Source organism: Acomys minous, assembly GCF_964271855.1.
Source record: "Acomys minous genome assembly, chromosome: 8".
Lineage (NCBI taxonomy): Eukaryota > Metazoa > Chordata > Mammalia > Rodentia > Muridae > Acomys > Acomys minous.
In genome coordinates this window covers 116,971,296-116,991,486 of record NC_140489.1, presented here as the reverse complement: position 1 = coordinate 116,991,486, position 20,191 = coordinate 116,971,296, and the positions used below count along the sequence as shown (strand labels likewise).

Sequence of the window (20,191 nt, the reverse complement as noted above, 5' to 3'; positions counted from 1 at the left end):
GGCCAAGCTGGCCTGTGAGATCAAAAGCAGCTTTGCTTCCTGTGTTCGCTTGCCTCTTCCTCACTGCGGCTCTGCACCTGCCATTTCTCTGCCAAAGACGAAGCATGGTGCCCAGTGAAAACGGAGAGGGGTAGAGGTGATGTCCCCTCGTGACAAAGCTCTGGCCCGTTATGATCTTGAGCTGCTCAAAGGAGTATTGATCCAGGTGAAGGCACAGGCACAGACGCCTCAGTAGGCCTGTGGGGAAGGTGCTCATCGGGGTATTGCCTCTCCTTGTGTGACCCTGGCTACGGAAATTAATAAACCCCACACTGTTCCCAATATTACTTCTTCCCTCATAAAGTATTAAGGGTTGTTGACCATAAAAGCCTGGAGGTGAATGTTACCATCTGGTTACTGTGAGAGCATAAGGTTGTTGATGCAGGAGACTAGAGATCACTGGGGACCAGCTCCAGTGTTTCCCCTCTCACATATGCCCCGTCTTGTCCCCCACTTCCACCAGCCTCCTCACAAATGGCTGGTCACCCAGCGACTGAAGTGTCTTCACATTTTCTGAGGCGCTGCCAAGAATGGGTGAGATGGATCTCGCCGACAGAAGAACCCACAATAGTGACAGACGGGCCAAGAATGGCGATTCGTGACAGGCTAGAAGATTCTCGGTCCAGGTGATCTACAGAAGCCAAAGGAGAATGACATGTGGCCGTGAGGAGTGTCCTCCATTGCCGAAGGTGGTGGAGAAGTTGGTACAGATAGGATGGAGACCATTAGGTAAAGCTATCTATGGAGCAGGCCAGAGATGGTGAGCCCAGATTCAGCTAGTGGACAGGACTGATAGAATAATAAATCATGTTGAAGTGAAAACACAAGGAAACCACATCTATGGATGATTCTGAAAAGAACTTGAGCTGTGAAGGGAACCAGAGAAGTGGAAGAGGGTTGGACAATGAAAGGAGAATTAAAAATACTCCAGCATCTTTGATACTGGTGGACTATTCCCATAAAGATGTAGGGGAGTGATGCAGGAGGCAGACATGACCCCTGCACAGGGAAGCCTTTGGGAGGGGAGTAGGAGAGCATTTTGTTTTTGTTTGTTTGTTTTCTGTGTGCTTACTTACTTATTTGGTGCTGCAAGCCACTGTGTGCCTGGGCAAGGGTTCTACCATTGAGTCACATCCCAGTATTTAGTGTGAGCTCCAACATAGGTTTATTTGTTTTGTTCCCCTGACAGGCACCTATTCCATGTGTGCTGGTTTGAATAGGTTTGGCCTCTATAGACTCACGTGTTTCAATGCAAGGCCACTATTAGGAGGTGTGGCCTTGTTACAGGAAGTGTGGCTTTGTTACAGGAAGTGTGTCAGTGTTGGGAGTGGGCTTTGACCTCTCCTATGCTCAAGCTTTGCTCAATGCGGCTTTCCCTCATCCCTGGGGTCGCTGGCCACCGGTCCTCAGGAACAAGGGAGCAAAAGCAACAAACTGGGGGTTCGGTGGCCAGTGAACACGAGTGGAAATGACCTCTCAGGATCAGCTTCAGGAACATAGATCAATTTTATTCGGGGTGATGGAGGGTTATGTAGAACTTTGAGGAGGGAGTAGGGATTTCCACAGTGGGCAAAGATCATTGACTGAAGTGCTAATGTACTGAGATGCCTCATTTGCATGGGGAGGCACTCCAGGAATCACAGGTGCTTGCTGAATGTGTTCTTATGGAGAGAAAGAGAGTTGGACCAGTAATTTCCCTGAGGACTACATGACATCATGACATTCTTCAGGTAGGAGGTGTGGGATCCGGCATCCTCCCAGCAGAGTAGAGGAAGTCTCGCCAACAGTGGGAGTCCTCCATTTTGCACGATGCTCAGGGCTTTCTGGTAATGCTGGACTTTGGCCTTAACAGCAGGATTGCCCACATTGCTGCCTGTGGATCAGGATGCAGACCGTCCAGCTTCTCTAGCACGATGTCGGCCAGGATGCTGCTGTGATTTCCACCGTGGTGATAATGGACTCTAAGCCTCTGAAACTGTTTAAATGAAATGTTTTTCTTTATAAGAGTTGCCTTAGGGGCCTGGAGAGATGGCGCAGCGGTTAAGAGCACTGACTGGTCTTTCGAAGGACAGGGGTTCAATTCCCAGCACCCACACGGCAGCTCACAACTGTCTATAACTCTTAAGATCTGACACCCTCACACAGACATGCATGCAGGCAGAACAATAATGCACATAAAATAAAATAAAATAAAATAAAATAAAATAAAATAAAAGAGTTACCTTGGTCATGATGTCTCTTCACAACAATAAAAGCAAAGACACCACGTGCCCTCTAGCTGTGTAATTCAAGCCGAAGCCAAGAGGTCTCAGAAGGAGCCTTTCCTCCCATGCTTTGAGCCTTTCTCTTCTGGACCAGCAAGCTGTGGGGATCTGCTCCAGCACGCGCCATCTGGCTTTGCTAAGCCCCCCTGGCTGTGCATGATTCATCTGCCTCTTCATCTTCAGTGGCTCATATGTTTGTGTCAGATAGCCCTTAACAATAGGGCCCGTAACACAAGCTAGGAACTTCATCATCCCTCCTTAGGCGTGAGAAGCCTCAGACATGAAAACATTCAAAGGACCTGCCAGAAGCTAAGTAACTGTCCAGATTCACACGGTGCGTGCAAGCGTCCCTTCTGCATGCTGGGTAAGAGGAAGGACTGGGGTTTGGGTGCAAGCAATTTGCTTGTAGGGCTCGCCTCTTTGAATTCTGCACGTTCTGTTTATTTCTGTGCAACCTCCTGGAGGAGGCAAGAATTTGTTAGCCAATAGACTCACTAGAGCAGCAGCCCTCAACCTTCCTAACGCAGTGGCCCTTTACTACAGCTCCTCATGATGTTCTGACACACACCCCCTTCCCCCCTCCCCCCACCCTACCCCGCCAACCATAAAATCATTTTTTGTTGTTACTTCATAAGTGTAATTTTGCTACTGTTATGGATCATTACCCAAATATCTGTGTTTTCCAATGGTCTTAGGTGACCCCCGTGAAAGGACCAGTTGACCCCAAAGGGGTTAGAGACCCAAGCTGAGAACTGTTGCCCTAGTGGCTTGTCTTACTCCAGGACACTCCACGTTGAAGGGATGACCTCACTCTGCGGTGGCACTCACAGAGTAAGTGTCCTGAGGTCCTTCAAAGGAGAGGTCGTCCTGATCCACTTGTGACTAGCTCTGTACCCACAAGGAATGCCTCTGCACCCCACTCTCCTATTAATACTAAGCCAGGGCTGCGCAGGAAGCAGATGGGACACTCAAGTTGGGTAATTTGAAGAGAGTTGAATAAAGATCCATTTACAAAGGTGTGGGCAGGATGTGGGTAACCCACAGCTACACGGCCATCCATAGGACAGCAGGGGTGACGGGGAGGTGCGGTCAACCAGAACCTACAGAGTGTGACCTGCATGTTTAGGTTCCACCTCACAACAGCTGTGACCACAAGCCAGAGACAGCCTGAGGCTGTGACACCTCAGTTCTGCTTCTGACCTTTTCCCTTTACCCAGGATTCCCCGGGAGTGCACCCAAGCAGAGGCCAGGGTCACTGGACTCTGGGGCCTCAATATGAGCGGAGAAGGGAGACTGGACCTAGAAGAGCAAACAGAAGTAGCCAAACAAACTATTCACTTTGTAATTTTACTTATGTGTTATTTTCGCTTGTGTGTTAGCTAGAGTTTCTTGTGGCCTGCCTGGGTGGCCTGGCTGACGTTGAGTTGACAACACAGCTAAAGATGATCTTGAACGCTGAGATCCCCTGCCTCTGCCTTCTAAGTGCTGGGATTCCAGCTGTTGTGTGCCACCATACCTGGCTGCCCGAGCTCAAGCAACTATCTCCTGTGTCCTGTGCTACCCTGGGACAATTAATTAGCTTCTCTGTCAATTTGTGTGTGAAGTGGGAATAATAATTGAATCGGGGTCCCAGTTGTAGAGAGCATGCCTAGCACGCACAAGGATCTGGGTTCAATTCATAGCTCTGTAAAAAAATAAACTAGCAAATAAATAAAAGTGGACACAATAACAACAACCTTAGAGTGATAGTGATGGGTTTTTTGTTTTGTTTTGTTTTTGGTTTTGGTTTTTTGGTTTTTGGTTTTTCAAGACAGGGTTTCTCTGTGTAGCCTTGGCTGTCCTGGACTCACTTTGTAGACCAGGCTGGCCTCGAACTCACAGCAACCCACCCGCCTCTGCCTCCCTAGTGCTGGGATCAAAGGCATGCGCCACCACACCCGGCCTCTCTCTGTTTTTCAAATAGAACTCTTCTCTATAGACCAGACTTGAACTCTCAGAGATTCTCCTCCCTCTGCACCTGGAATACAGATGCACTCATAGGCAGATACTGAAGCAAAGTGAAAGAATGCTCTTCCACGCCACTTACCACACAGTCGCCCCCTTTTTCATTCTATACATTAAAAAATGAAGCACAAGCCGGGCTTGGTGGTGCATGCCTTTAATCCCAGCACTTGGGAGGCAGAGGCATGCCGATCTCTGTGAGTTCGAGGCCAGCCTGGTCTACAATGCGAGTCCAGGGTAGTCAAGGCTACACAGAGAAACCCTGTCTGGGGGTGGTAGGGGGGTGGGGGGGGGGGGAAGAAGAAGCACAAATTACCACACACCTATTAATCCTGATAGGCTCAAAGTTCCATGGTGTCTGGAATCATGTCACCTCATGTTTTTATAAGCTGTACTGTTAGCCAAGGAGTTGAGTCAGATTCGGAGTTCAATAAATGGGTGTTGCAACTAACCTTCTCTTCCTGCCTGCAAGAAAGCCAGCCGTCTCTTCAGGATAGTGTGGTCACTCCAGTGGGTTGCAGCCTCCTTCAGGGAGGGACTTTGGACTCTGGTGGGTTCTGTGTGGCCACAGCAGCAGCTTGTCAAATGACAAAACAAAGAAAAGGGACGGACACTTTAAAAATTTGAAGGCTCACTTATTTTTAGCATCACAGAGTTTTCTCTTTTCATATTAAGCAGCTTCTGCTCTCTTGCAAAGGATTGCATAGCTGGGGAATTTTAATTTCCTTTTAAAAATAATAATCGTTATTATTATTTTGAAACAGGGTCTCACATAGCCCAGGCTAACCTGTCTCTCACTATGTAATAGAGATTGACCTTGAACCCTTGAACTCTGTCCTGCCTCCAATTTATGATGCTGGAATTTCAGGTGTGTACCACCAGGTTTGGCTTTTATTATTATTTCCACACAGGGGATTGAGCCTAGAACCCCATGCTCTGAACTATATTCCAATTCCCCCCACCATCTTTGAGACAGGGTTTCTCTGTGTAGCCCTGGGTGTCCTGGAACTCACTCTGTAGACCATGCTGGCCTCAGACTCACAAAGACCCACTTGCCTCTGCCTTCTACGTGCTGGGATTAAAGGCACATGCCACCACCACCTGGCTTCACCTCATTTTTTTAAACTTTTGATTTTGAGACAGAGTCTTGCTAAATTGACCAAGCCAGTTTTTGCTGCCCAGATAAGCTTTGATTCTGTGATTGACTTTAGCCTCCAACATAGCTGAGGTTACAGACCTGCACCACTGTGCCTGTGCCAGGCAAATGAGGAATTTTGTTTATCTTGCTTCTTTAAAAGTCAATAGCTCCTGCCTCACAAATATGTCTGTCAGATATACTGGGCCAGAAGGCTGAAGATGGTGCTCCAACGTTATAGAGAGTTTTTAGTGACTGTTCAGGCAGCAAACTGTCTCGGTCATTTTTCTTTTTCTTTTTCTTTTTCCACTTTGGAAGCTGCTAACCTGTACTTCCTGTTTACTCAGGTAATTAATTTTATTCCTTCTCAAGTCTCTGATGGGGTTGAAGACCAGATAGCTTAGTTTTACAATTAAGCTTAGTTGTTTAGAGGTTAAGATGTTTTAAGTTAGCCGGGCGTGGTGGCGCACACCTTTAATCCCAGCACTTGGGAGGCAGAGGCAGGCGGATCGCTATGAGTTCGAGGCCAGCCTGGTCTACAAAGTGAGTCCAGGACAGCCAAGGCTAACACAGAGAGACTCTGTCTCGAAAAACCAAAAAAAAAAAAAAAAAAAAAAAAAAAAAGATGTTTTAAGTTGATAGAGATGAGATACGATAGATATTGATTTACATTCAGAATTTTAGACTCAACAAAATAGGAAAGATGTTTTTTCAAGGTTGCCAAATACAAATAGCCAACATTACAACATTAATATAATTCCTAATTGTTTCGTGGTTCTTCTTGCTGTATGTAGTTTATTTTATATATCTGTAATATATATATCTGTAATAATATAAGTGCATACATAAAAAGAAAAAGTCACAAACAGCTGGGTGTGGTGGCACATGCCTTTAATTCCAGCACTCGGGAGTCAGAGAGGCTGTTGGAGCTCTGTGAGTTTGAGACTAGCCTGGTCTACAACGTGAGTCCAGGACTGCCAAGATTACACAGAGAAATCCTGTCTCGAAAAAACCAAAAAAGAAAGAAAGAAAACAAAAAATAAAAAAATAAAAAAATAAAAAAGTCACAAACTCTCGACCCCTTTTGTCTCCCACACACCCACAAACTCCTTCTATGCTTTTGATATTTTCAATTTTGTTACAGCTGCGAGAAGAAGCAGTGAGCTCGACCATTTAGCTACTGTGGTTCCCTTGCCTCTCCTCAAGCTGGCTAGCTCAGGGGTTACGCAGGAGAAGAGCGAGTACTGTTGTGAGGGTGAGACACCCCACTGTAGGATATGGGTGTCTTGAGGCTCCTGGTAAGGGCCTCCCAACCCCTAAGATCCAGGGTGTCTCCTGCAGAATCAGGACATACAGACTAAATTAGCTCCTTTTCTTCTGCCTCTAAGTCCCCAAATGCAAACGCTTCCTTGCTGAATACCATACAAATAAAGGGAAAGAGGAAGCAAAAAGATGCCTGAGCTTCTGAGAAGGAAAACCTAGTTTTCCTTGTCTCTTCAGTTAAGACCACTCACATTCAGGCTCCAAAAAAAAAAAAAAAAAAAAAGGAAAAAGACCCCAAATGGCTACAACACAGCTTCCCCATCTCCTAAAGATGACATTTCCAAGTGTGTGAAAATAAGTACTCCCCGCAGCAAAATTGTTTTGTGTAAAAGGACATCATACTTGTCCCGATGCCCATGAAAAGGGCCTTTGGCCAAACGAATAGGAAATCATTGGCCCGATTAACATCCTGTGATCTTAGATCTAAAAATGACCCGGAACTGGGTAAACAAGGTGACGTCAGCGTGCTGGGCAGGCAGCGGCTCTCTACTGCCACCTGGAGGAAAGTGTGGGCAATCTAGCATGAACTCAGCTAGACAACGTTTGGGCTAAACTGTGGGGACGGGGTCTTCATAGCTAAACAACCTTGATAAAATAAATACATAAATAAACATTTAAAACAGTCAGACGCTACAGGGAGTATCAGAGGTCTGTCTCGCTCCTGACAAAGGCTATTTTCTGAGCAGCTTTAACCTTCCCTGGGACTTTGGCGGGGGAGGGAGTATCTCGGTCCTAATTTACTTTCCTGTCAGGCTAATGTGAGAAAGAGGCTGCCCGGCTTTTCTGCATTACACAACTGGCATGCTGGGAGATGCCCCAGAAATGTGCTGGGGGTGGGAGAAGGTCAGAGGCACATTACTGTTCCCCCTAGAAAACCATCTACAAAAGGAAGACAAAGAGCAGCTTTTAACTTAACAGAAAACGGAAGCGAGACCCGCTTTACTTCCAGATCAGTTCATTTGCTCCAAGTGTTGTTACAAACCACCTCAAAATCTCAGCGGCTGAGGACAACAAATATCTACGCTGTTCTTGCTAGTGGACATGAAAGTCAGCCTTGACCTACCCAATTAGGCAGAACTCCAGGCTCAAGGTCCTGTACAGGTCGATTCCAAGTGGTTCCATTCCTGCAAAGGAGCCAGAAAGAAAGTTTGTCCCGTCATCTGAGGGTGCAGTGTTCAAGGCCCAAGTCAACCCCAGCAAAACTAGAAGACGCTCCTAGCCTTGTATCACCTAACACTCTACTGACCACAGCAAGTCCCAAGCAGACAGCTGGGGTTGGGGGAAGGGGCGGATGGGGGGAGGGGTCCCGGTGGGGGTGGGGGCAAGTGAGAGCAGGCCCTGCAAAGGCCTGGGGCCAAGTGTGTCCATGCATAATTCTGCAGGGAGGGAGTAAGGAATTGCAAGCAATGTCATGTGTTGTTAAAGCAGTAAATGTAATATTAGAAGGGGCTTTATTCTTCCCTCCCTCTTCCCCTCCCTCCGTCTCTCCCTTCTTTCCAGCCTTCCTTCTGCCTTTGAGAGTTTTACTGTTGCCCAGGCTAACCTGGAACTCATTATGTAGCCCAAGTGGGCCTTGAACACCTACTCCAGCCTCCTCCCCTGAGGACTGGAATCGTGGGTCCTAGGTACCACATTCAGCTTTTATTTATTTATTTATTTTCCTCTTCCAGTTTAAAAAACAAAAAACAAAAAAACCTGTATCCAGGCATGGTAGTACATCTGGGCCACTTAGGCTAGCCTGAGCAACTTGGTGAGTTCTTCTTCCAGAGTAAGACAGGGCAGGTAGTATAAGTTGGTGGCCGACTGTATGTATGACATGCTCAAGTCCCTGGGTTCCTTCCCCAGCACCCCACAGAAGCAACTGTACTCCCCAAGGTGTAAAATGTTTCCCTCCCAGGCTTAAATGGCTCACATGACTATGCAGTTACATCATTTCTTTCATGGGATACGCAAATATGTATTTGTCAGCATCTAAATTACGCTCCCTAATCTCAGTGGCTTATTATAACGGTAGATAATTCATATCCAAACCAAAATCCCATATAGGTCAGTCATGGACCATCTGGGCCAGAGGTCACAGAGGAACCACCATCTTGTGATTGCTCTGTCAGGAACTCATAGAAGTGGAGTGATTAGCGGATGGAACAACTCAGAAGGGACATGTGTCCCTCTCTCACAGCCCTTCTTTCACAGCTGAGAGATGACTCAGGCGCTGCAAGGAGCAATAAGGGAAGCAATGTGGGATTTGTGGCTTCTTGTGCCAAAGTTATGTTCATAGGAAGGCACGAACAGCTGGGCAGTGGTGGTGTGCGCCTGTAATCCCAGCATGCAGGAGGCAGAGGCAGGTGGATCGCTGTGAGCTTGAGGCCAGCCTGGTCTACAGAGTGAGTCCAGAACAGCCAGGGCTACACAGAGAAACCCTGTCTCGAAAAACAAAAACAACAAAAGAAGAAGAAGAAGAAGAAGAAGAAGAAGAAGAAGAAGAAGAAGAAGAAGAAGAAAGAAAGAAAAGAAAGGCACCCACAGTTGCCAGCACATCTAACTGGGTGTGGTGGTGCCCACCTGTCATCCCAGAATTCAAGAGGCTGAGCAGGAACATTCTGAGGTGGAGGTTAGCCTGGGTTAATAGAAAACCTCTATGTCAAAAAAAAAAAAAAGGATAATTTACAATATTTATTGATGTTTGCCAGTTTTAATGTTTGGTTGGTTGGTTTTGTTTTTTCAAGACAGGGTTTGTGATGTTTGCCAGTTTTGTCTGTTTATTTGTGGTCCATGACTGACCACCACCAGCATGTTGAGACAGAGTTTCTGTTAAAGATATTTTTATAAAATATATTTCTCAGTTTCTTTCTTAACCTGGCTATCACACAAATAATTGATACTCTTTTATATTTGTTTAATAATAAGCTTCACAACACAGTAACTGAGCAGTTATTACTCTATTATTAACCCTCTAGGCTAATCTGGCTTCCTCCCAGCTCACATCCCAGAGACACTTGCATATTGTAGCTTTCCTGCTCCAACTCCTCCTGATGCCTCCTGGACCTCTCCACCTGCTCAATCCCCTACTTCCTCCTCTAACTCTTCCTTCCCTGGTTAGCAGGAAGTCCAGCCCTATTCTTTCCTCTGCTCAGTGATTGGCTGTAAGCTGATTTATTGGCATATCAGGGGACAATTGGGGAGCAGGTTTTACACAACATTGAGACAGGAGATTCTCAGAGCAAGAACTGCAACCAAGCTGAGCGTGGTCAGCGTGGTCTACAAAGTGAGTCCAGGACAGCCAAGATAGCAGAGAGAAACCCTGTCTCCAAAAACCAAAGGGGGGGGGAACTGCAACCAGATATGGGGGGGGGCACAGAAATCAGCATTTAAATTACACAATAACCTTTTGCCTACAGGTTTCTTTATGTAACCTTGGCTGTCTTAGAACTTGTTCTGTAGAGGATCAGGTTGGTCTAGAACTCACAGAGATCCACCTGCCTCTGCCTCCCAAGTGCTGAGATTAAAGTCGTTGGCTACCATCACCAGCATTGTTTGCCAGTTTTGTTGTTGTTGTTGTTGTTTTGTTTTGTTTTCCATTTCCTCTACTTCATCACCAGAAGTCAGAAGGTCAGAATGAAGATTGGAGGATCTGATGGTTAAATGCAGGTCATGGGAAAGCCAACTTACAAAGCACAAGAACTTTAAAATAAAGCTATCCCTTATTCCAAAAATGTCCCCTTCCCTCCTTGAAACCCTTCAGGATATTTCCTGGTCCTCCAAACTGTTTATCTTCTCTAAGAGATCTTCCTAGTCCCTTTCCCAAAGGACCACTCCTCTTCCTCAGATAAATCCAGAATAAATTTAGAATCCCTTGCTGACCCATTTGGCTACTGGACAGATATTCCACATGCCAAGCCTTGCCTGTGCCAGGTGTAGAGCACACAACGGTGACCAAAGCCACCTCCGCCTCCTGAGGCAGGTTCTAATGGTGAATTCAGGTGGGAGAAGAGATGCCAATCAAAAACCCCAAACAGGGGCTGGGGGGGGGCAGGGGGTGTGGCCTAGACATTAAGAGTGTTTATTGCTCAGCGCCTGTGTCAGGCAAATCAAAGCTTCTGTAATTCCAGTTCCTGCATGTACATAGTGCACACAAACTAATGCAAGCATTTAGACCGACATATAAGTGCAAAAACAAAACAAAACAAAACAAAACAAAACAAAAAACCAAAACCAACAACAACCTCCAAATAGGGCTGTGGATGGAGCTGAGTTCGTACACTGAAGCTCTGGGTTCGCCTCCAAAGTTGGGTGTGGTGGTGAACACCCAGAATCTCAGCACATGAGACCTGGAGACTGAAAGATCACAATTGTAAAGTCACCCTAAGCCACATAGTGAGTTTGAGGACAGCCTGGACTGCACGAGACAGATCACATACATATTTTACAAGTACAGGAAACCTGTCTTGCTCACTGGCATACCTCTGAATATCTGAGATTAATCTGGTGCTTGGCATGTAGGATTGAATGGTTGTGAGGAGTGCGGGTGGGCATTTCACTCTCAACCGGTTTCTGACACTGACCTTTGAACCAACCATATCCGGGGCCAGGATCTCCCTGGCAAGGGAGAGCATCACCCCTTACAGAAGGTTAAACTGGAGGTCACAGCTCAGCTGCTGAGGATCCAGAGCCAAGCCACCTGCTTCCTGCAAGAGAACCAAAGCAAAGACCGCCTAGGCCATGGCTATGCGGTACTGGTGCCTAATATACAACTGTCACTTTTTCTGTATTCACTGTTCCTGGCTGCAGCTATGAACTCTTGCATCATGCATTCAATGATACAAGACCCTGAGCCACGTGTTGTCTAACTGATGACATTCTGTGTCCTTGGGGGCTCACAGCCTGTGCTCCCACAAACCAAGTTTCGTTACCAAGCCTCCATAAGCCAATTAAAAGAGCCAAATTAATGGGAAAAAAGGCACCCCCCCCCCAAATCTATTCTATGTGGCTGTGTTGGGAAGTGAGAGGAAGGGACCCAGTGACCTCCTTGGAAGTCCATCTTTAGGGTCCTGAAGTGAGGTTAAGATTGAAGTAGACAGTCAAGTTACACATGTTCAACTAGTTCTGTCAAGGGGTGGCCCCGCCCACTATTGACCCATGATTTTCTTTTCTAAAAAGTTGTAAATCTCTTTGTGTGGAGATGTCCTCTCTGACTACTCCAAGCTTCAGGCTTTTTTTTTCCTCTCCCCTCATGGGACTCCTGGGGGCATTCCAGTTTCTCTGAGTCTTATCATTTCAACTATCATGTAACCAAACCAAGGGACACAAGTATCTCTTTAAAATATGGTCATCTCAGCCAGGCGTGGTGGCGCACGCCTTTAATCCCAGCACTCGGGAGGCAGAGGCAGGCGGATCCCTGTGAGTTTGAGGCCAGCCTGATCTACAAAGCGAGTCCAGGACAGCCAAGGCTACACAGAGAGACCCTGTCTCAAAAACCAAAAAACAAAAAAACAAAAAATATATATATATGGTCATCTCTACCAGGTCAGTTACATCCTGGGGTGTGTCCTGTAGGCGTGGCTTCTCCAGGCACCATATGTTGGCCTGAAAACTACTATGCTGAGGCAGTAGGATGCGTAAAGAAGACACTAGGCTTGGAAAGAAAAAAAAAAAAAAAGACGCCTGCATCCGACTCTGTCAGAGATCAAGGCCAAGTGCCAAATGCCTTTAGAATCTTGTTTGAGTGACTTGGACTTTAGCCCGTGCACTGGGGGCACAGCAGGGTCAGACTGGATGTTTTTTGGCAGCAGTGTGAGGGTGGATTGAAGGAGCCGACTCGGATTGGAAGTTAGAAGATGTGCTGGGAGACGTATTTCCGGTGAAAGGTGATGGAGGCAGCAAGAGGACAAACAAAGGACCTTTAGAAGCACAGCTGACAGAAAGGGTTCAGACAAAACTAAATAAGAAAAGGGGAAGGGTGCCGGGCGTGGTGGGGCACGCCTTTAATCCCAGCACTCGGCAGGCAGAGACAGGCGGATCGCTGTGAGTTCAAGGCCAGCCTAGTCTACAAAACGAGTCCAGGACAGCCAGGGATACACAGAGAAACCCTGTCTCAAAAAAAAAAAAAAGAAAAGAAAAGAAAGAAAGAAAAGGGGAAGAAAGGAGAAAGGTAGAGTGGCAGTAAGTGGAGGCCCAGAGTGCCTCATGCAAATAAGAGTAGATGTTAAACTGGGCGTGGTGATTAACTGTTGCTTCCTAAACTTATCATAGCTTCTTAAGGGAATGTGTGTACCGAAGGCAGGCAGGATTAACATCTTCAGGCCTGCTCAGGAAGCACACACAAAATGGACTCACCAATCAGTATTTCTGAAACTGAGGTCATCTTTATAGTGAAAAAGAAGATCCATTCATACTTTTTTTTTTAAATCGGTAAATTCAGTTAATACTTACACCACTCACTATTTAATATTACTTTTTTTTTTTTTTTTGCTTGTCTGGAATTATTTGTTTTGAGACAGGGTTCAAACCCAACATGTAGCTGAGGATGACTTTGAACTCCTGACCCTCCTGCCCTCCTCTCCCAAGTGCTGGGGTTACAGACACGCATTGCCATGTTCTGCTGGCGTTAATGTTGTTTCGTTCTGTGTTTTAGATTTTTATTTATTTTATTTTCGGACGGCAGGACCGGCACAGCATGCATGTGGAAGACAGAAGACTCTGGTGTCTTCTACCACGTGGACACCAGGGATCAGATTCAGGTCATCAGGCTTTGGGGTGAGCGAGCCCCTTACCACCTGAGCCATCTCGTTGGCCGCTTAATATATTTTAAAGTGAAACCACTTTCTAAAACCTACTCCCTGCAGGTTCAGTCCTCAAAACAAGATCCCGCGTGTGTGAGATGAGGGCCCCAGAGCGCCAGGTTTTGCTTTGATACTGAAACAGATACAGGGATGCCCAAGATAACTGTCCTGACGTCATCAGTTGTGGGTAGGGAACATTTGGCGAGTCCTGGACCTGAGTGGTTGCTAGGCCATTAGAAGTCTACATATCTGGATTTCTACTCAGATTGTGGCAGTATTCAGACCTGATGGCAGGCCAGGTCTTTGCATCCACCTGAAACAAACTTTGCCCTGCAGGTAATGACTTTTTGCCAAGCTGCCTAGGGGGGGCGTTGTCCCACCACAGACCCTGGGAGATCTGAGCAGATGGGCGTGGCCTCTTCTGTTTCTCAACCTTCCCAAGGCAACTCAGGGAGGAACAGGGAGGGCTGCAACCTCATCTTGCCTTGTTCACATCTGATGTGCCTGGGCGACCTGAGGCCCATCCTGGAACATCTCCGCACCTGTTTTCTCCCGTGTAAAATTAGGCTTTGGGTTGATGATCTCATAGCGTACGCAGCTGGGGATGTCACTTTGTGGCAGAGCGTTCACCTAGCTTCCATCCTCAATGTGTCCAGAAGAGAAGAAAATTTATACATAGAGAGAGGCAGAGATTCACATTCATTTGTCTAATGGGTATAGCACTTAATGAGTAAGTCATACAGATCCAAAATATAGCATCTTTATGAAAAACACTTAAATTATCGTTTTGAATATAGCGTATGCAAATAAATGAGAGGATGGGAGGGAGGGAGGGAGGGAAGGAGAGAGAGAGAGAGCGCGCATCTGGAAGCATCTGGAAGAGTCCAAGTAAAAAGAAAAGAGAGCAGTCTGGACATGGCCAGGGCTATCTGCAAGAAAAGGAAGAAAGACCAGCAGGCTGGGCGCATGCGCACTGGGGTTGGAGGGTTGGGGGTCGGGGCCAACATCTTGCCTTTAGAAAGAGAACAAATGGGTATCAGGGAGGAGAAAAGCCTGGGCGTATGAGAAGGGCCGGGATGCTAGGGCAGAGACTTTGAAATGTACAGTACTGGTGAATAAGGACGGAGGGAGCCTGGAGGTCCACATGGGTTTTGACATGCAACCATATCAAGTGCATCGTAGCCATCTGTCCCTTTCACTACAAGTAAAGGAAAATGGCTTCTTTTGGCAGTTTCACAAATTACTAAGGAATGATGGCTTTTATCTAGGCTCAAGAAATCCTCCCATAGTTCAGCTTAAGTTTATTTCTAGATGTATTGGCTCCTGTTAAACCTAACACATAGTAATGAAAACTATTAATAATTTACGAGCCAGGGTTTTCTCTGTGTACTCCTCGTCGTCTGACCTGGAACTCGATCTATAGACCAGGTCACCCTTGAACTCACAGAGATCTGCATGCCTCTGCCTCCCAAGTGCTTGGGAGCTTCACTTTTTAAGACTATAGCACACACTTGCTCCCAATCTCACTCCAACCATCTTAGTGATGACTTCAAAGACCGCCATGTATGAATTCGGAAAGAACCAACTTCCTTTTACCCTCCTGGTAATTAGTAATGGGGATCCCAGGATCTAGTTAAAGTAAAATCTGGGTCCCCATCTTAAAGAACTTGGCGTCCTGTGGCTTTTGAAACAAGTGGAACTGGATTCCGTGGGATTTCCTCTTGTCGCTGAGAGAGATGTCCCTGTGCAGAACTCAACCTTTAGGGACATGGTGTCCCCAGGATGTCCATGCCTGCTCCAAATGCCCACTGTGCTGGCTTTCTCCCCACCTCCTTCATCTCTCAGAATCTCCTCTCAGCTCTCCCTTCACACTGAGGTGTTGATGACTGGGAACCAGCCAGCACAGCCATTCTCCTTAGAGTTTGGGGGATGTGGAAATTAACTTGTTATTAATAATAACAAGTGCTGAAGTTTGAAATAACTTAATCTGAGCTAAATCAGTGCTTCTCTTGAAATTAGTTCACCCAGATTTCTTTTTCAAACTTCTTTTATGTACAAAATGCATTTTTCACTGGGCTGTGATCATCCCAGGATGGCCAGGGCTACACAGAGAAAACAAAAATGGGGACTAGGGAACTTGTTTGTTTGTTTGTTTTGTGTATATGAAGTAGGCTGGGGTTGGGGTACACCCACACACATGTGGAGGTCAGAGGACAGCCTTCAGGAGTTGGTCCTCTCTTTCTACCATGTAGGTCCCAGGGATAGAATTCAGGTATCAGGGTTGGTAGCCAGCCCTGTTACCTACTGAGCCATCTCACCAGCCTATGTGTTTCTTTTATGAGAGGAATCAAATGTGTGGTGGCTACATCATTCTAGGTGATAGCCTACAGGGATGTAAAGAAGAGCCACTAAAGCCAAGACCATCATGCTTGGTGGGTACAGTGGCGCACGCCTTTAATTGTAGCACTCGGGAAGGCAGAAGCAGGTAGATCTTTGTGAGTTCGAGGCCAACCTGGTCTACAAAGTGAATCCAGGACAGACAGGGTTACACAGAGACACCCTGTCTTGAAAAACCAAAAAAGAAAAAGAAAAAAGCCAAGACTGTCTTAGATTGCATTTAAATTGAGGTTATTGATGGCTTTCCTTTTTCTCCTTCCTTCTCCCTCTCCTCTTTTCTCCGAATCCTCCTTCTCCTTCTTCCAGAGAGGGTCACATTATGTAGCCCTGGCTAGCCTAGACCTTGTTCTGTAGACCAGGCTAGCCTCCATTTCACAAAGATCTGCCTGCCTCTGCCTCCCCAGTGCTGGGATTATAGGCTTCTACCACAATACTTAGCATCAGTTTCTTTTTAAGGTTGACTAAGGAAAATCCAAATGGCAACTAAAGTAAAGTGATACTGAAAACATATTTTGATAAAATTACAAAAACTGTGATGGAATCATAGTTTCTAGAGAATGTCCAACTGCTCTCAGCACAAAAATTGAATGAATGAATATGTTAAATAGTTGGCTTAATTATCCCACATCGTATTTGTAAAATTAAATTCACCTTGTACCTTGTAAGTAGATACAATGAAAACCCGGCAAATTAAAGTAAAACATAAAAATGAACAAAAAATTATTTAATAAAAGAGTGATAACAAATGAAGGGTATACTAATATTTATACTGAGCACTCAATAAATATTTACTGAATGAATGAGTAAATGGACATTTAAAACTTATAGATTCTGTATTTATAAAATGAATGAAGTCAGGCTTTATGCTTTTCTGAATTATTTGTTCATTTTTATGTAGCCTTTGCTATAAAACAGCAGTTAAAAAAATATTTTTCCTTTTTCTTTCTGAAACAACTAGCCCAGACTGACGTCAATGGGGCTTCCTGGAAAGAAGCCATGTCTGTAGAGAAGGATTGACTACAGTGGTGGGGGAGGGGCTGAAACGCTGTGCATACAAAGGCAATGGCGTGGCAGGCTAGCTTTAGCCTGCGACTGCCATTCCTTCCCACCTGTGTGGACGACACGCTATGACTAATAGCTTGGGGATCTTTTCCCTTAGCCGACCCACTGGCTTCCACCAACCCAAACGCTAAGACTGTCACCAGACAGCATCTCAGGCCCATAGAAAGCTTCCTCCGTCCTTCTATAACCGCCTCTCTGATGTACTTTAAATGTATTTTAAACTTGAATTGAGCTGGGCATGGTGGCGCATGCCTTTAATCCCAGTGGATGGCTGTGAGTTTGAGGCCAGCCTAGTCTACATAGTAAGTCCAGGACAGCCAAGGCTACACAGAGAGACCGTGTCTCAAACAAACAAACAAACAAACAAACAAAACATTTGAATTGATTTTTTTTAACTTTCTTTGTTCTATAAAACTATAAAAACTTTGTGACTCCGCTTACAGGTTAGAACACGGAATTTGAGGTAAATTATAAATCTGTTCCCCAACCATTCACTCACTCAACTATGGCTCCAGAATAAACTCTGCACTTCCCTCTAAGATAAGAGTCGTGCTTTTACAACACTGGTCTCAAGTTTACTATGTAGCTGATCATGACCATGAACTTTTGCCTCCTCCTCCAAAGTAATGAGGTTACAAGCATTTCCCTCCAGCCAGTTTTATGCAGTGCAAGAGATGGAACCCAGGGTTCTGTGCATGCCAGGGAAACACTTTACTAACCTCTATTTTTTAAAAGGATATTCAGTACCTTTTAAAAATTATCATAAATTATTCTTAAGAGCAGAAGAAAATTTCCAAGTGACAGAAGGGCTGTGGTGACACTCTGGAAGAACAAACAGGGGTGTCAACTGGCCTCTCCAAATTTTGCATGGCATTCAGCCTTTAGAAACTTTGTCACATTAATTATCATTAATAATGCTGACCTCTTTTGTTGTCCCTACCCCTAAAGAAGCAAAACAGAATGGGATCCTCTGGTAAGAACCAGTCTTTTCCTGCAATCCAAAGGGAGAAACAAAAATTGGGAATTAAGACTGCAAGTTGCAGCTGGGTGTGTGTGTAGGGGCGGGGCAGGATACCACTACCTTTAATCCTGGTGCTGCTCCAGAGGACAGAGGCAGGCAAATGGACCTCTGTGAGTTAAGAAGCTAGCCTGGTGGTCTACATGGTTATACTGTCTCAAATACCAAATTTTAAAGCCTTTTTTTTAAGGACTTCAAAATTTTATTGTGAAGACAGACAGACAGAGACACACACACACACATGCACACAAATGTCACCTTTAAGCTAAACAAAGTTGACTACAAGACTCAGTCGCAGATGGCTGTTGACTTTCTAAAGCCATGTGAACAGTGCTTCTCCCTGTCCTTTGTCCAGTTGGGCTGCCTGCCTGGCTGGCTGCACTGTGTTTTTGGGCCTCTGCTGGAAGAGCAGAGTGGAGACCACAGTTGGGAACCACAGGAGCCATGCCCTCGGTGGTTGGGTGGAGAATACAGGCAGAGCCTCCTGCCCTAGCCCACCCTCTCTGAGAATCTCCCCCCTTTAGCCAAGAAGAGGATCATCAAGGTCTCCTTGCTTGTCAGATGTCAAAGATTCATTTCCGTGTCCTCTCTGGGGGACTCTTGGTTTAGGATTTTAATCGTTACTCACCAAGCATAGATTTCCTAGTAACAAAAGACTTTCAGCCCCATTAAATTCCTTTAAGGACGTACACCATGTAGAGCAGTCAGGGCATCAGGCACAGAAGCCATAGAACAAAGCAGTGATTGCATGGAGCAGGCGTAGGGTTGCAGTGACTTCATGTTGGCTAAATATAGGGAACACTTGCTGTGCTGTTTGTGCCAGGAAGAAGCATGATGCAATTTCGCCATCCCGTTCATGGCAGGGAAAGGACCAGGGGCAGACAGCGAGAATTGGATTACTTAATAAATGGCCACTTGTAATGGCCCTCAAGCCCACTCCCTCCAACCTAGGGTTTGCAAGCATGGAATAACTAACAGTAAGGATGTTTGAATATGAATATATGTTTATATGAATATATTAATATGGATAAATATGTATTTATATGAAGATGTATATTAGTATAATATACTAATTCGTATAATATACTTAATTGCAACGACCCCTCACAGAAGACTATGCCTCCCCAGAAGCCATAGGTTTACAAATAAAAAGCCCATTACCAGGTGTGGGGTACCACTCTTGCATTTGTCAGAGTTGTCTTGAAGACCCCAAAACAAGACAATGTTAGGTCTCAAATCTGGAACAAACTGGCTGAGGTGCCCATTAACATATCCAAGTGGATACCGACTCTCTCAATATCCCTCAGTCCCTACCTGCTATAGGGTATAGCTGTCATATTCTGTCCCCTACCCAAAACTTCTCCAGCCCAGGGGCTGGCCTGCCCTTCTCCCAGCTCTTCTGGCACCTATATAATAAAATGGTTACCTGTCCATTTTAGTCCCAGCCGAGTCTGTCCATGTTCAAGTCTGGACTCTCCCAGATGCCCCTGCCTCTGCCTCTGCTCTCCCTTTTCTCTACACCATACCTCGGAGCAGTCATGTTCTTTCTCTTATTTCTTTTCTTTTTTTTTTTTCTTTCTTTCTTTTTTTTTTTTTTTTTCATCCAGACAGGCTATTGCCCAGCAGAACCTTAGGGTAAGACCCTAGTGTTGAAAACACCACACAAAAGAACACAGAGAAATGGAGTTGGTACTGACCACGAAGCTCCCTTGCTGGTGATAGCTCTCATAGCATTGGATGGTGCAGTGTAGGCTGCTGGCAGGGGTGGGGGACAGGGGACCTGGGCAATATCCATCTGTAAACCCATGCTATGTTCATAGGTACAAGAGTAGAACAGATATTATAGGGTGAGAGGTTCTGATTGTCTCCCGATTGGATTTAAGGCCAACTCCACATGAAGAACCACATACTTGGTGCTGTAGATCTGCCCAAGAACCCATGGTTGGGAAGCCCACAGGCCTCAGAGGTAAACCTACTACTGTTGTTTTCAATGGACACGTTATCAAACTGCCCTGTCACTATGTAGCTCTCTAGCTAAAGCTTAGCGCAACTCTCAAACTTCACCAGAGATGTTCCTTCAGGGTTAATACGCAAAAGGGTCAGAGCGCAGAGAAAAGTGTTAGTGGAATGCTCAGCCCTCAATGGCCTATCTCCCAGCATCAGGGACCATGGC

At 45.7% G+C, this 20,191-nt stretch overlaps 1 protein-coding gene across 1 annotated transcript; it reads right to left on the bottom strand.

Moving 5' to 3' along the window:
• Positions 1–521: 521 nt before the first annotated feature.
• Positions 522–18,776, bottom strand: LOC311604152 (uncharacterized protein; the record flags this gene model as incomplete). The annotated part of the gene is made up of 4 exons (XM_084793666.1): positions 18,647–18,776; positions 7,826–7,886; positions 4,757–4,881; positions 522–670 (listed from the first exon to the last, which is right to left on the bottom strand). The coding sequence occupies exons 1-4, from the start codon at positions 18,651–18,653 to the stop codon at positions 522–524; spliced, it is 342 nt and encodes a 113-aa protein (XP_084649792.1). The 5' UTR covers positions 18,654–18,776.
• Positions 18,777–20,191: the final 1,415 nt, after the last annotated feature.